This window comes from Mustela lutreola, chromosome 6 (assembly GCF_030435805.1).
Source record: "Mustela lutreola isolate mMusLut2 chromosome 6, mMusLut2.pri, whole genome shotgun sequence".
Lineage (NCBI taxonomy): Eukaryota > Metazoa > Chordata > Mammalia > Carnivora > Mustelidae > Mustela > Mustela lutreola.
In genome coordinates, this window is record NC_081295.1 from 120562210 (window position 1) to 120575845 (window position 13636).

Sequence of the window (13636 nt, forward strand, 5' to 3'; positions counted from 1 at the left end):
TTTAGATTAGATTGAAAGAAAAACTGCTGTTTGTAATATGCAAAAAACACACCTAAAATAGAGTGACTCAGGTCCATTCATTTATTCAAAAAATAAAATGATGGCAAAGGCACAGCAAACAAAAAGGAAGCAGAGGTCACAACACTATTATTAAAAAGATGAAATTCAAATGGAAAAAAAATTGAGTGAGGCAAGAAGGCACTTTATAATGTAAAGTGTAAAATTCACAATGGATACAGAAGATGTGCATTTCAGTTCTAGATATCACATAAACAACTCTCATAAAGCTGAAGTTAAGGGAGACACAAGGAAAATATTCAGAAATATACTAGTATTAGATGACTTTAATTTACATTTCTCAGTGGACAAAAATAAGTATGATCACAGAAGATAGTCCAACTGAATAAAATTAGATCTGATGTATCTATATTAAATTTTCTTCATTAAAATTAGAGAACACATATTTTCACATTCCAGCAAAACATTAATGAAAGTGGGCTACATATTATGGTGCAAAAAGCCTCACTAAGTTCCGAAAAGTAGAAATGATACGGATAGTATTCTCTGACCATAATGGAACAAGCTGGATCATAATAAAAAAATCAGAAAAGATAAATGCTTCTCCACATAGAAACTTAAAGAAACTGTCTCTTTCTTTATCAGAGAGAAAAACAAATGCAAACAATTTCTAGAAAAATGATAATTAAAAGTCACATATCAAAAGTCTTGGGATATAGCTCAGGCAGTACTCAGCAGAGAATTCAAGGCCCTCACTGCTTGAATCAATTAAAGGAAAGAACAAAACCAAGCTAATTAAGTGAAAAGAACAGCACAACCAGTCACATGAAAACAGGAGCAGATAATAAAAATAAATGCAAAAAAATAAAAATAAAAATAAATGCAGAAACTGAAGAGTCAGAAATAGAAAAATAGAATAAATTCAAAATTAAAAAATTTCAATAAAATAAATAAGCCACTGACAAACTGAATCAAGAAAAAAGTAGAGAAAATAAGAAATGAAAAGACAAAATTAATACAGGAACAGGAAAATCTTAAGAAATTTGTTCAATTTTATAAAAATAAGCTTGAAAATTTGGATTGAATGAATAATTCTCTTGAAAAATATACCAAAAGCAATGCCTTTAGAGGTACAATATTTGTATAGAATAATTTCCAATGAAGGAGCAGGAAAAATTGTAAAACAGTTACCCCAATAAAAGCTCCAGGTTGAGATATTCAGGGCAGTGTAATAAAGTCTTCAAAGAAAAAGAAAAAAATAATTCTAATCCTAATTAAATGGTTCAGCAGCAGCAGATGTGCTCTTTTAGTGAAGTGAATATAGTATCAAAGTTAAACTATGACATGAAAATAAAAACTTTAGATGAATTTACTTATTAATACTGATGCAGGGGTGCCTGGGTGGCTCAGTGGGTTAGAGTCTCTGCCTTCGGCTCAGGTCATGATCTCAGGGTCTTGGGATCGTCCCCATGTCAGGCTCTCTGCTCAGCGGGGAGCCTGCTTCCCCCCTCTCTCTCTGCTTGTCTCTCTGCCTACTCGTGATCTCTCTCTCTGTGCCAAATAAATATATAATATCTTAAAAAAATACCGATGCAAAAATCCTTAAAAATATTTACAATATTTTGTTTACAACAGAATTTACCATGAATTGAAAAAACAAACAAACAAACAGGATAGGTTTGGGTTTGTTCTAGACAGCCTTTTTAAAGCTCATAATATGATAGTTTCTGTGGGTCTTTCTTAAGAATAATGAGTTGAAATAAACAAATTAGTAGAAGAAAACACCACCAACATTTGCTTTTCCAGGATGATGTGATGGACAAAACCAACCTAGGAGAAAGGTGTCACATAATAAGCATGAATCAATGTGTTGCATGGATCCACCCTGCGAGCCATCATGTCAAAGAAGTGATAGCTGATTAGAGCCCAGACCTTTGGTTCCTCATTCCCACATGGATTCTCACTAAGATCACAAGTTTGCTTCCGACACTCCCCACATTCTACTGATTTCTGTTGTTTCTCATATTCTTTCCTTCTTACCTTTTCCCTCATGTATCACCAGGGAAGGAGGATTAGCAAGTATTTTGAGCTGGCAAAATTCTTAATTAGCTTAGTATAATTTCTTCAGCTGAACTGTGTCTCAACACAGTGTTCCTTAAAAATCTGTATTAATTTTCTCTGTTGAAGAAGATTTTATTTATTAATTTGAGAGGGAGAGCAAGGGGGAGGAGCAGAAAGAGAGGGACAAACAGACTCTGCACTGAGCACGGAGGAGCCCCATGCGGGGTTTGATCCCATGATGCTGAGATCATGACCTGAACTGAAATCAAGAGTCAGATGCTCAACCAACTGAGCCACCCAGACACCCCATTTTCTTTCCCATCCCCTTTCCCTCCCTCCCTTCCTTCCTCCTTTTTCTTTTTAAAAATGTTTTTATTTTATTTTTAAATAGGCTCCACACCCCACATTGGGCTCAAACTCATGACCCCAAGACCAAAAGTCTTATGCTGTACTGACTGAGCCAGTGAGGCACTTCTATGTTTTCATTTTCTGTTCAGTAACTCAGAATATTTTTCTGATGTCTCCAAGGCAGTTTATGTTTCTTGTCATAGGCAGGTGTAGGAAGAATAAAATCAACGTAAATGAACCGTTTATTTCAACTTTAAAATCACCAAAATAGTAATTAAAGGGGGATTTTTGTCAGCTAATAAGGAGAATAATGATTTTATACTGCTCTCAAGAAACAATTACATTGGGTTGCCTGGGTGGCCTTGTCAGTTAAGCATCTGACTCTTGATTTCGGCTCAGGTCATGATCTCCTGATCTCAGGTCAATGACCTCATGTTGGACTCTGTGCTCAGTGCGGAGTCTGTTTAAGACTCTCTCTCTCTGCCCCTCACCATCCTCCCCCTACTCAAGTGTGCACTCTCTCTCTAAAGAAAAGGAAACAGGGCACCTGGGTGGCTCAGTGTGTTAAAGCCTCTGTCTTTGGCTCTGGTCATGATCCCAGGGTCCTGGGATCAAGCCTCGCATCGGGCTCTCTGCTCAGCAGGGAGCCTGCTTCCCCCACTCTCTCTGCCTGCCTCTCTGCCTACTTGTGATCTTTGTCTGTCAAATGAATAAATAAAATCTTAAAAAAATAAAATAAAAAAAGGAAACAGTTACATCTATCATACCTACCTTCTCTCACTCCTTAGAGAATAGAAGAAAGAGGGAATGAGGAAGAGGGATGAAGATACAGATTGGAGCGGTAAGTCACAGAAGAGCCTGTATCTATATTAGGTAAGGCTCTTGGCTGAAATCAGAAAGGAAGAGAGACTTCAGAATGCCCCACTTTGTTTTTCAAGCTCATAGAAGTAGAACACAAAAACAAAAACATGGGAGAAAGGAGCCAGGCCACCACCTCTCCCTTTATTAGCTTCTCCCCTGATCGGATTCAACAAAGTTTCTAGCTGGATGAACTGATGCTTGCATCAGAGGCCATTGACAAGGGAGATTCACGGGTTGGTACTGGTTTCTCTTCTTAGTGCCCATAAATGGATTCTATGCCACTCCCTGCTTGCGATATATGAGACCACTGATTTCCTTATGTGAGGTAGGATATTTTGGGGGTCTGTTCTGACTCCAAGTAGTTTTAATAAAATCCTTCAGTTATTTTGCTCCTTTGTGCATCTTATCATCGCAAGGATACTGAAGCAGTAGAAATAAAGCTTTCCTGGGCCTCCAAGTAAGAATTACCATGCAATGGGAAAAGCACTGCTGATGGACTTACTAGTTATGTGACCCTTGCATTTCTTTCACTACTTCAGCTAGAAGAGGGAGGTCATAATAATATCTCTGCAAGGGTTATTAGTATGATTCTCTCTCTATTCTTTTCCTCTCTTTCTCTCTCCCCTCACCCTCCACCACCGTGCACAGACACAGACATTCACAGTGCTTAAAAACTGACTCATAAAGTATAATCAACAAATATTAGCTATGATGATGATGATGTAGGCAAGCCAGATTTTAGCATTATGAGCCTTAAACACATTCACATCAGAATTAGGAAAGAGTGGTCCTCCTAACTTCCTGGTTCAGAATCCACATCCTCCAGTCTCCCTTCAACACCTCTTGCCATCTATCAACTCTTTCTCTTCCTCTAACTCCAAAACAATCCTGCCTTTTATCTGTATCAGCCTCACTTTTTATTCTCTCCTCAAGATCTTTCTCTCATCTTTGAGAGAAGGGGCTGAAGCCCAGCTACAGTATTGCCTGCAGAGGAGCTAACCAGACTTGGGCTTAAGCCTCTATTACCCTCTCCTGCTTCTGACTCTCCTTGTCAGGTTCTCATTCACTTAGCTTCAAGTAGAATGCTTTTCTCCACTTCTAAATGAGATCAAATACATGGGAAGACTAAGGTAAATGTGGGTAGGAAGAAGGGAGGAAGCTAAAACTCATTGGCATGAGCTCCCTCTGATTACCACGTTTTCACTCAGCTCCATGTGTGCCCTCCCAAGTGCGAGCAACACAACCATATGCCTCTAGAAGAAGTAGCACAGTCATGGGTCAGATGCTCTGTGGACAGAGTCTACCAGTTTTGGCCTGTGCTCAGGCTTCTAATTCATGAATATTCAAATCTACTTAAGGGATGTGCAGGGGGCATGTCAACATTCTTGTTCTTGTCTTATATTAGTTAGATTAAGTTAGGGCGGGCTTTGGTAACAACCCTCGGAGCCTTAATCAAGTAAAACTTCCCTCTCATTCATACAGCACCTGTTGTGGGTTTGGGGGACTCTCCAGGGCTTCTCCTCATCATGATGACTCTGCTGATTAGACTGCTTTTATATACTGATTGCACCACTTCAACACAGGCTGTCTTGGTTGACTTGATAAGGCAAGAAGAGAAGAGTCATGCAATGGTAGTTAAATTCTGTGACCAAGAACCATTTTGTTCACATAGTATGGGGAAGCCAGGAAGTACAATTTTCCATGTGCCCAGAAAGTAGAGGATGTTGGTCAACACTAGTGATGTCTTCCATACCTCCCCATCTTTTTCTTTATCTGTTGTGATCTCCCAGGAGAAAGAATTATTATTTTGATCGGTCAGATCCCAGGGCAGGGTGTGTTTACTAAGAGTTCCAGGGCCATGTTAATTAAAGGTTATATAGTTGCATTTCAGCTCTTTTCTGAATTCTGTTTCTGCCGTTTTGAACAGAATCCCTTTGTGACCCACGCTATTACTCTTATGTTTGGGAGTTCTTAATCCTTTCTAGCTGGCTAGTGGTATCAGTGCGATTTAAGAGGGAACGTGCTTCACAGAAAAGTATCATAAAATGTTCTCCTAGGGTATCAGAGATTTGACCAGCTAATAATGGAGTTAGTTTTTGATTTACAATTTGGTATTACTACTTATGGGTAGAGATTTCCTGTGGGCCTCCCAAGCATATTTCACATAGCATTAAGTCAAGTATTTCTGGATCTTCTGGTCAACTACCATCATGATCCTACCTTACATAAGCACCCAAGCATGTGTGTTCTCTCTGGGAAGTGAAGAATTAAAAAAAAAAATTATATTGTATCTTTTCCCATTCTAAAGTGGTAGGCATATATTTATTGCAGATAATAAGGAATTTGAAAGGGATTCCAGATAAACATTTTATTTCACTGTTTATCTCTTTTCTGTTGTCCTCATGTACTGGGTGTTCCAAATTCTAAAAATCTCTGCTTGTTATGTCACTTGTATCAAGTATCAACTTTATCATGAACTCCTTCTAGATTAAGTTGAAATTTACTCTTCTCGTGTACCCAAACATTAGCAAATTAATCTCATTCTTCCTGACATTGGAGTGGACTGTTTCCTTGTCACCCTGCTTAGATTATGTATTTCTTGAGAACAAGGAACATATCTGTGTCGTCCCTGCATGGTCCATAATATTGGGCATGGATGGCTTTGTGTTAAATGAATAATAATTGTACTTATTGACTATTTTGGTTAAAAAGCAGCCTTCTCTCTATAGTTGTCAATCAGATTTTCTTCCTACACTTTTCTAGCAGATTTTTGCCTTGTCTTAAATGAGTCCACTGAACCATATGACTAGAACTTCCTCATTCCCCTCTTTCTCACCTCAAATCTCCCTGTTTTCATCTTAGTCTCTGAACAAGTGTTCCTTTTTATAACCAAGTCTGACAATCTCTTTCTTTGGATTCCACTAAGAATTTTGGAGGTAATTTTACTTTTCTTCTCCTTTTTATGTTCAACTTCTCCTGCATACAGATGCCTTCCTCTTGACTGAGAAACTTGTTATGGTCTTTCCTTTTTTTTTTTTTTCCCGTTTCAAGTTTTTAAATTCTGGTTAGTTAACATATAGTGTAATATTGGTTTCAGGAGTAGAATTTGGTAATTTGTCATGTACATATAATTCCAGTGCTCATCACAACAAGTGCTCGCCATAAATACCCATTCTCTATTTAATCATTAAGGTCTTTCTTAAAGGTAACTTATCTTTTGTGTGGCTTTTTACTAAAGTTAAGAGTCCCATCTTTTCCCTTATTTTCATTTCCAACATTCTTGAAGGACTTTATATCTGCTGCCTCATTTCTAATACTCATTTCTAATACTATGTCCCACGGAAGGTTGTTGGCGCTCCACTAATTATTAAAACACAATAATCCTTATATTTAATCCTCTTGAACATCTTTTAAAAAGATTGTATTTATTTTTTGAGGGGAGGTGGGGAGGGACAGAAAAGCAAGAAGAATCCCACTGAGGGGGAAATCCATTATGGGGTTCAATCCCAGAACCCTGAGACCATGACCCGAGCTGAAGTCAGATGTGTAACAGATTGAGCTGCCCAGGAGCTCTCTCTTGAACATTTTTTGCAGCATTTTATTCTTTTATCTTCTCTTCATTTTCTTTTTTGTGGCCGCTCTTGATTTATACTCTTCAGGTAGTTCTCAATCTCTTCTATTTCTTCTCTGATAATCCCTTCATGAACTCCTCTTAAGGCAAACTCTTCAGAACGCTGTCTACTTTCGACTTTATTCGCACATGCTGTTGGCAATGTCAGCCATAGGAGAAGAGACTTGTTGGTTAAAAGATAGTGAAATGCATGATAAACAATATGTGTAGTTCTTCTAGGACCACATACTATGTACACTATTTTTAAACCATTTTTCTCACAGCACATTTTCTATATACATTAGATCACTATCAGTGATTCTGCAGGTAAACAATTCTTGAGTGATATACACAACTTTATGAAAGTAGTCTACCCAGCATCTAATGATGCAAAACTCTTCTATCATGATTGGTTATCAGTGTGAAGAGTTTCCAATCCTGAGGAAACCAGAAAGGTATTCATATTCTTCATAAATATTTTTTGACTGCGTTTTGTGGGGGTAAGCCCCATCCTGAAGCAGTTGATGATTTCACTGTCTAATTTTTTATTTTTCTTTCCAGAATGGGTTCTGGGAGGGTTCCATGGACGGTGCTTCTGCTAGTGAGTGTAATTAGACTGGATTTCTCCAGGACTCAAGGCAGAGACTCTCCAGGTAAGAACAGAGCAATTTTTTCAGGTGTGTATGCAAGAATGGGCATGGGGGAGGGATGTATTTCCCTGTAGGTCCAGGCTGCAGACTGGAACTGGCTTCTGGCTTCAAAGTATTCTTCCCTTTGAAATTAAAATATGCCTCCTCTCTTTACCATACACAATGGACTGCTAGGAAAAGGGACTTCCTGTGCCGCAGCTTCAAGGAGAAGGATGCTAGAATGAAGGGAAACATTTTGTTTTGCTTAGAGTCCTTATTGTATCAATGTCAGTCTGAAGAACTATATCGACTGGGGCCAGCTTGAGAATAGCTGTCATTTTTTCCAGACAGGAGTTTGCTCTGATGATTGCAACTGTTTTTATATTTATCCAACTGGGATATATGTGGACAAAAGAAATTGGAAACAAAGGTTTCCTCTCTTGGCATTTATTAACCCCAGTTTTGAGAAATAAAAGAAGTTGAATGCATTATGCCTGTCCTCAGGTTCCTGGGTATTTATTACCATTATTTTTCTAGCCAAGGAGATGGGCTGTGTGAACATGAGGCAGTATTATACCCTGAACACATACTTTTTGGGCAGAAAACAGGATATAATGCACTAAAAACAGAGCCTGTTTGAATGTCAAAGTTTCATTAAACACAAAAGAGGAACAAACCTGGGAGGGTGGGGTGGATAGGAGAGGATCGTTATCTCCCAGAATAGAAACCTCTCTGAGTTTATAATGTCCATTAAACAACACAAATTAAAAAAAAAAAAGTCAGTTCAGATCTTAAATCTGACACAAATCTGACCCCCAAATAACTTTCTTTTTCTGATTTAAACTGTTATAAGGAAGAGCCCTGGAGGTTATAGCTGACTTTAGCTGCTAAGAGCTGATCCAGGAAGGAGCTGCCATCCCTAATGCTCAGCTCAGTGGTTCCCAGAGAAGGCCTCTGAGTTTGAGATGAAAGCAAATTTACAGCTCAGGATTGGCAATGCTTGTCCTTTAAGCCTTAACTCATGCTGTTTCTCCAGGTTAGATCTTTTCCGACCAACCTGCCTTATCAACGCATTTGAATTTCTTTTTATTTTTGTTGTTCTTGAGTGCATACAGAAAATTGTGTCAGTCTTACCCAGTGAGTTCATAGCACTCGGCAATCATCTGTCAGTGTAAGAACTCTCTCCTCTTTCCTGGTCTACATTTCCATGCCCTCCTTTCCTTGCAGATCTGTTCTAATGCGGCTGGGGTGTGAGGCTGGCCTTTAGGAATATTTAGCGTTGTTTTTGATGTGTATTTTAAAATTTTTTAAAAAGTCGTTGTGCATTGAATCACATTCTGCTTCCTTTGTCTCTTAACACTATGCTTTTGAGCTCTGCTTCAGTGTTGTTTTCAATGGAAAATAGGTCAGGGAGGGCAAGTGGTTCTAGGTACAACTATGGTATAGAACTAGTACTCAAATCAACTGAAACATAACCTAGGGCCATTTGCCAATTTGTCCCTTTAAATTTTTCAGATCTTTAAGTCTATGACAGATATAATTGTGTCTTAGTCCATTCTGGCTGCTATTACAAAATACCACAGACTAGATGGCTTATAAACAACAAAAATTTATTTCTCACAGTTCTGGAGTCTGGGAAGCCCAAGATCAAGGTGTCAGCATGGCTGTGTTCTGGTGGAGACTCTCTTCCTGGTTCATAGGTGGCACCTTCTTGTGTCCTCATGTGGTGGAAGGGGCTTGGGATCTCTCTGGAGCCTCCTTTATAAGGGCTAATCCCACTCATGAGTGAGAGCCCCACCCTCATGACCCAAACACCTCTCAAAATCACCTCCTACTGATAACATCACCTTTGGGGGTTAGGATTTCAACACATGAATTTGGGGGTGGGGGTGGGGCACAAACACTCAGACCAGAGCCCACTGTGTGCTCAGTGAGTAAGAATTATAATTTTTCTCACCAATGAGGACAGATTACATAATTTTTGAGTGTCAAATTACATTGAAGAACATGAGCAGAGTAGACTTTGTATGAAAAACTCAAACCAATCACCATCAACATTAGTAAGGTGCTCTGAAAGTAGAAAATTATAACAGACAATGGAATTAAGTTTTTTTTAATTCCACCTTTAATGGCACTGTTTCATGTACCCCCCCCCCCCCGAAGGTTTAAGCTAACTATATATTCCCTATGGTAGGTATAGTGCCAATGATGCTGATAGTAATATTATTCTTTGAGTCATCAACTTATTCTATTTCACATCAACAAAGTTAATGAAATCATTACCTTATTTGAGCCAATGGAGGGGTGAGGTCTCTAAGTAAGAGTGCAAGGGGAAAGGTCCAAAAGAAATTCTTGGATAAAACCCATAGTGACTAAAAAGTAGAAGGAGAGTTAGTTTCACTTCAAAATGCCTAACTAGTCTGCATTTCTTTGTTGCCCAACCCACCCCCCATCACTCCTTCATTTCACTCCAGAAAGAATGTGTAGAATGAACCTGTTAAGGACAAGAGTACTATTGAATTATTTTATTTGGGGATGGATGTTTTCAAGTTGATAACAAAAGGAGCTAAAACCTTGGGATTCTGAAAACTTGGCTTGGAAAAACCAGCACAGTGTCAGCAAAACATAAAGGGTCAAAAACTATTTGTGGCATGAATGTTTATGTCTCTTGGGACTGTCTCTTTGACTTGTCTTTTTTTGGGTTACATGTCTTCTGTTTGGCTGGCCAGGGTGCTAAACTGAACGAGGTTGGGGTTCAGGGGAAAAGAGGCTACTTTGACCTGTTTACTGAGTTCAAAAGGCCTCCTCCCAAATCCATGGGGTCTGGCATTATTTACCATGATATGGTTTCCTAAAAGTAGGGGTTGGTTTAAAGTGTTTTTGTTGTCGTTTTCTAGAAGATTTTGTGATTCAGGCAAAGGCTGACTGTTACTTCATCAATGGGACAGAGAAGGTGCAGTTTGTGGTGAGATTCATTTTTAACTTGGAAGAGTATGCACGTTTCGACAGCCACGTGGGAAAGTTTGTGGCATTGACAGAGCTGGGGAAGCCTGACGCTGAGCTGTGGAACCATCGGCCAGATATACTGGAGAGGAGTAGAGCTTCTGTGGATGCCCTCTGCAGGCACAACTATAAGCTGGGCGCACCCTTCACTGTGGGGAGGAAAGGTGAGCTGGAAGGTGAAGTCTGGTGGGGTTCAGGCATCTCCCACGTGTGAGCCTGACCATGGGCTTTACTTCCTTATGATAGGCAATTTCCTGCTTCAGGATAAATGTCTTATGAGCAGGGGAGTCCTTTCGTCCCCAACTGTGATCCACTCTTTTTCCTCACAGGTCAGGTCACTGTGGTCTTGATCCCAGACCTCCAAAGTTCTCAAGGACATTAAGTCACAGTGGGCTCTCAAGTAGAAGGGGTAATTGTGGGAGTCTCTGATAAGGCCTAACTCCTCTTTGGGGCATTGACATACCCAGTTTCTGAGTCTTGGAGGCAAAAATTTCTTCCCATTTCCAGTTTCCATTTGGGTGGGGTGAGAAGGAGATTAAGTGCAGAGACAGTCTCTTGAGGAACCTGTCCTGGCTTGGTGGTTTTCCTTCATAATGTATCATTTTTTTCTCCCCTTCCAGTACAACCAGAGGTGACAGTGCATCCAGAGAGGACCCCATCCCTGCAGCATCGCAGTCTGCTTCTCTGCTCTGTGACTGGTTTCTATCCAGGCGACATCAAGATCAGGTGGTTCCGGAATGGGCAGGAGGAGAGGGTTGGTGTCCTATCCACTGGCCTGGTCAGGAATGGAGACTGGACCTTCCAGACAATGGTGATGCTGGAAATGACTCCTGCACTTGGAGATGTCTACACCCGCCTTGTTAATCATGCCAGCCTGCTGAGCCCTGTTTCGGTGGAGTGGAGTGAGAATCTGCTTCTTATACTCTCTGGGTCCGACTCAGGGTGATGCTGCCTTAGCACAGGGCCTCTGTGACCTCCACGTTCATCTTGGTCCCAACACTCATTCTTCTTTCCCCTGATCTGAGGGAGTCATGGAAATTGGGGTCCTTGGGTTAGAGTGGGAGTAGACATGGCAGATATTTCTGCTTGTATCTTCCAAGAAATGAGGAGGTCTAATCACTTCATCACTTATTTCCAACTGTGGGAACTAGTGTCCTCTCATACTTTGTCTTAGGAAGTTAGCGGGCATTCTTGTGGGCTGTAGGAATCAGTTACAGATTCTATGGATGCAAACCTTGGTGTCAAAGAACCTTTTCTAAATGTATTTCTTTTCTCAATAGTATTTGATTTGGTGTCTGGTACAGGCTCTGGGATTCCAGGAAGATGCACCAAATATTGGGAACTTTTTACTAATTTTAAGACCCGTTTCCCCTAGGAGCTCAGTTGGCATATTCTTGGAGAAAGATGCTAAGTGGAATTGCAGCCTTCCTGCTTGGGCTGATCTTCGTTCTGGTGGGGACAGTCATCTGCCTCAGGGCTCAGAAAGGTAAATGAGCTTTTCAGGAGTCTCTTACCACCTGCCCCATGGCTTTTCCCACTTCGCCTGACTTCCAAGATGTGAGGCAGGGAAAGCTGCCCAGGAAAACTATTCAGGAATAGTCCTTTCTGAAGCCAGAAATATTTCAGGAGAGGTCAGCAAAGATGGGGGTCTGATATTTCAGGTCACCCCCTACCCTTCATGATAATCACATTTGGTCCTAATGAGGGGCATTCTGTTTCTTCCCTCTCATTCCAGGATATGCGGAGACTCGGTTGTCTGGTGATGAGGTAAAGTCTTTGTCCTTGTCTTTGGGTGGCCAGTTGCTTTCCCAAAGCTTTGGCCAGATGGGGATGTCTTGGGGATAGGATGTGAGGCTGGCTCTGGCTGGGTGGCCTTGGGTGCTGAGTCTCTGTAATGGGATGGGGGTCCCTCCTGAGACCTTGATCACCGTCCCTAAAGGTCTTAAGTGCAGTTTCATCACCACAACCCTGCTAAGAGGTCCCAACCAAACCTTCTTGCCCTGGAGCCTGAAGTAGTACCGAGGAGCCAGAGCCCAGAACTAAGTGAGCCCTATGAGTTACATCATCCTCTTTCCAACTGTGCTCACCACTATCTCCAGAAGACAAACATGCAGAGGCACTGTTCCTCTTTCACTGTTTTTTTATGACCTTTTTTGCTGTAAAATAAAAACTGAGATACCAATAACCACACAAAATATAGACTTTTTTTTCATTTATTTATTTTCAGCATAACAGTATCATTATTTTTTCACCACACCCAGTGCTCCATGCAATCCATGCCCTCTATAATACCCATCACCTGGTACCCCGACCTCCTACACCCCCACCACTTCAAACCCCTCAGATTGTTTTTCAGAATCTATAGTCTCTCATGATTCACCTCCCCTTCCAATTTACCCCAACCCCCTTCTCTCTAACTCCCCATGTCCTCCATGCTATTTGTTATGCTCCACAAATAAGTGAAACCGTATGATAATTGACTCTCTATGCTTGACTTATTTCACTCAGCATAATCTCTTCTAGTCCCGTCCATGTTGCTACAAAAGTTGGGTATTCATCCTTTCTGATGGAGGCATAATACTCCATAGTGTATATAGACCACATCTTCCTTATCCATTTGTCCGTTGAAGGGCATCTTGGTTCTTTCCACAGTTTGGCGTTGAAGGGCATCTTGGTTCTTTCCACAGTTTGGCAACCGGCCATTGCTGCTATAAACATTGGGGCACAGATGGCCCTTCTTTTCACTACATCTGTATCTTTGGGGTAAATACCCAGGAGTGCAATGGCAGGATCATAGTGAAGCTCTATTTTTAATTTCTTGAGGAATCTCCACACTGTTCTCCAAGGTGGCTGCACCAACTTGCATTCCCACCAACAGTGTAAGGGGTTCCCCTTTCTCCACATCCTCTCCAACACATGTTGTTTCCTGTCTTGCTAATTTTGGCCATTCTAATTGGTGTAAGGTGGTATCTCAATGTGGTTTTAATTTGAATCTCCCTGATGACTAGCGATGATGAACATTTTTTCATGTGTCTGATAGCCATTTGTATGTCTTGATTGGAGAAGTGTCTGTCAATATCTTCTGCCCATTTTTTGATATGATTGT

At 40.6% G+C, this 13636-nt stretch overlaps 1 protein-coding gene across 1 annotated transcript; it reads left to right on the top strand.

Annotated features, from left to right (window-relative positions):
- The first annotated feature begins 7364 nt into the window (after positions 1 to 7364).
- Positions 7365 to 12725, top strand: LOC131834274 (HLA class II histocompatibility antigen, DO beta chain). The gene is made up of 6 exons (XM_059178719.1): positions 7365 to 7551; positions 10425 to 10694; positions 11151 to 11432; positions 11906 to 12016; positions 12266 to 12297; positions 12470 to 12725. Exons 1-6 carry the CDS (start codon positions 7461 to 7463, stop codon positions 12503 to 12505), a joined length of 822 nt encoding a protein of 273 aa, XP_059034702.1. The 5' UTR covers positions 7365 to 7460; the 3' UTR covers positions 12506 to 12725.
- Positions 12726 to 13636: the final 911 nt, after the last annotated feature.

Excerpts from the sequence above, each read along its gene's own strand:
- LOC131834274 (XM_059178719.1), top strand. The coding sequence starts at position 7,461 with ATGGGTTCTGGGAGGGTTCCATGGACGGTGCTTCTGCTAGTGAGTGTA. Across the intron at positions 10,695-11,150 it reads CTTCACTGTGGGGAGGAAAG|TACAACCAGAGGTGACAGTG; the intron begins GTGAGCTGGAAG and ends CTCCCCTTCCAG. Across the intron at positions 12,017-12,265 it reads CTGCCTCAGGGCTCAGAAAG|GATATGCGGAGACTCGGTTG; the intron begins GTAAATGAGCTT and ends CTCTCATTCCAG.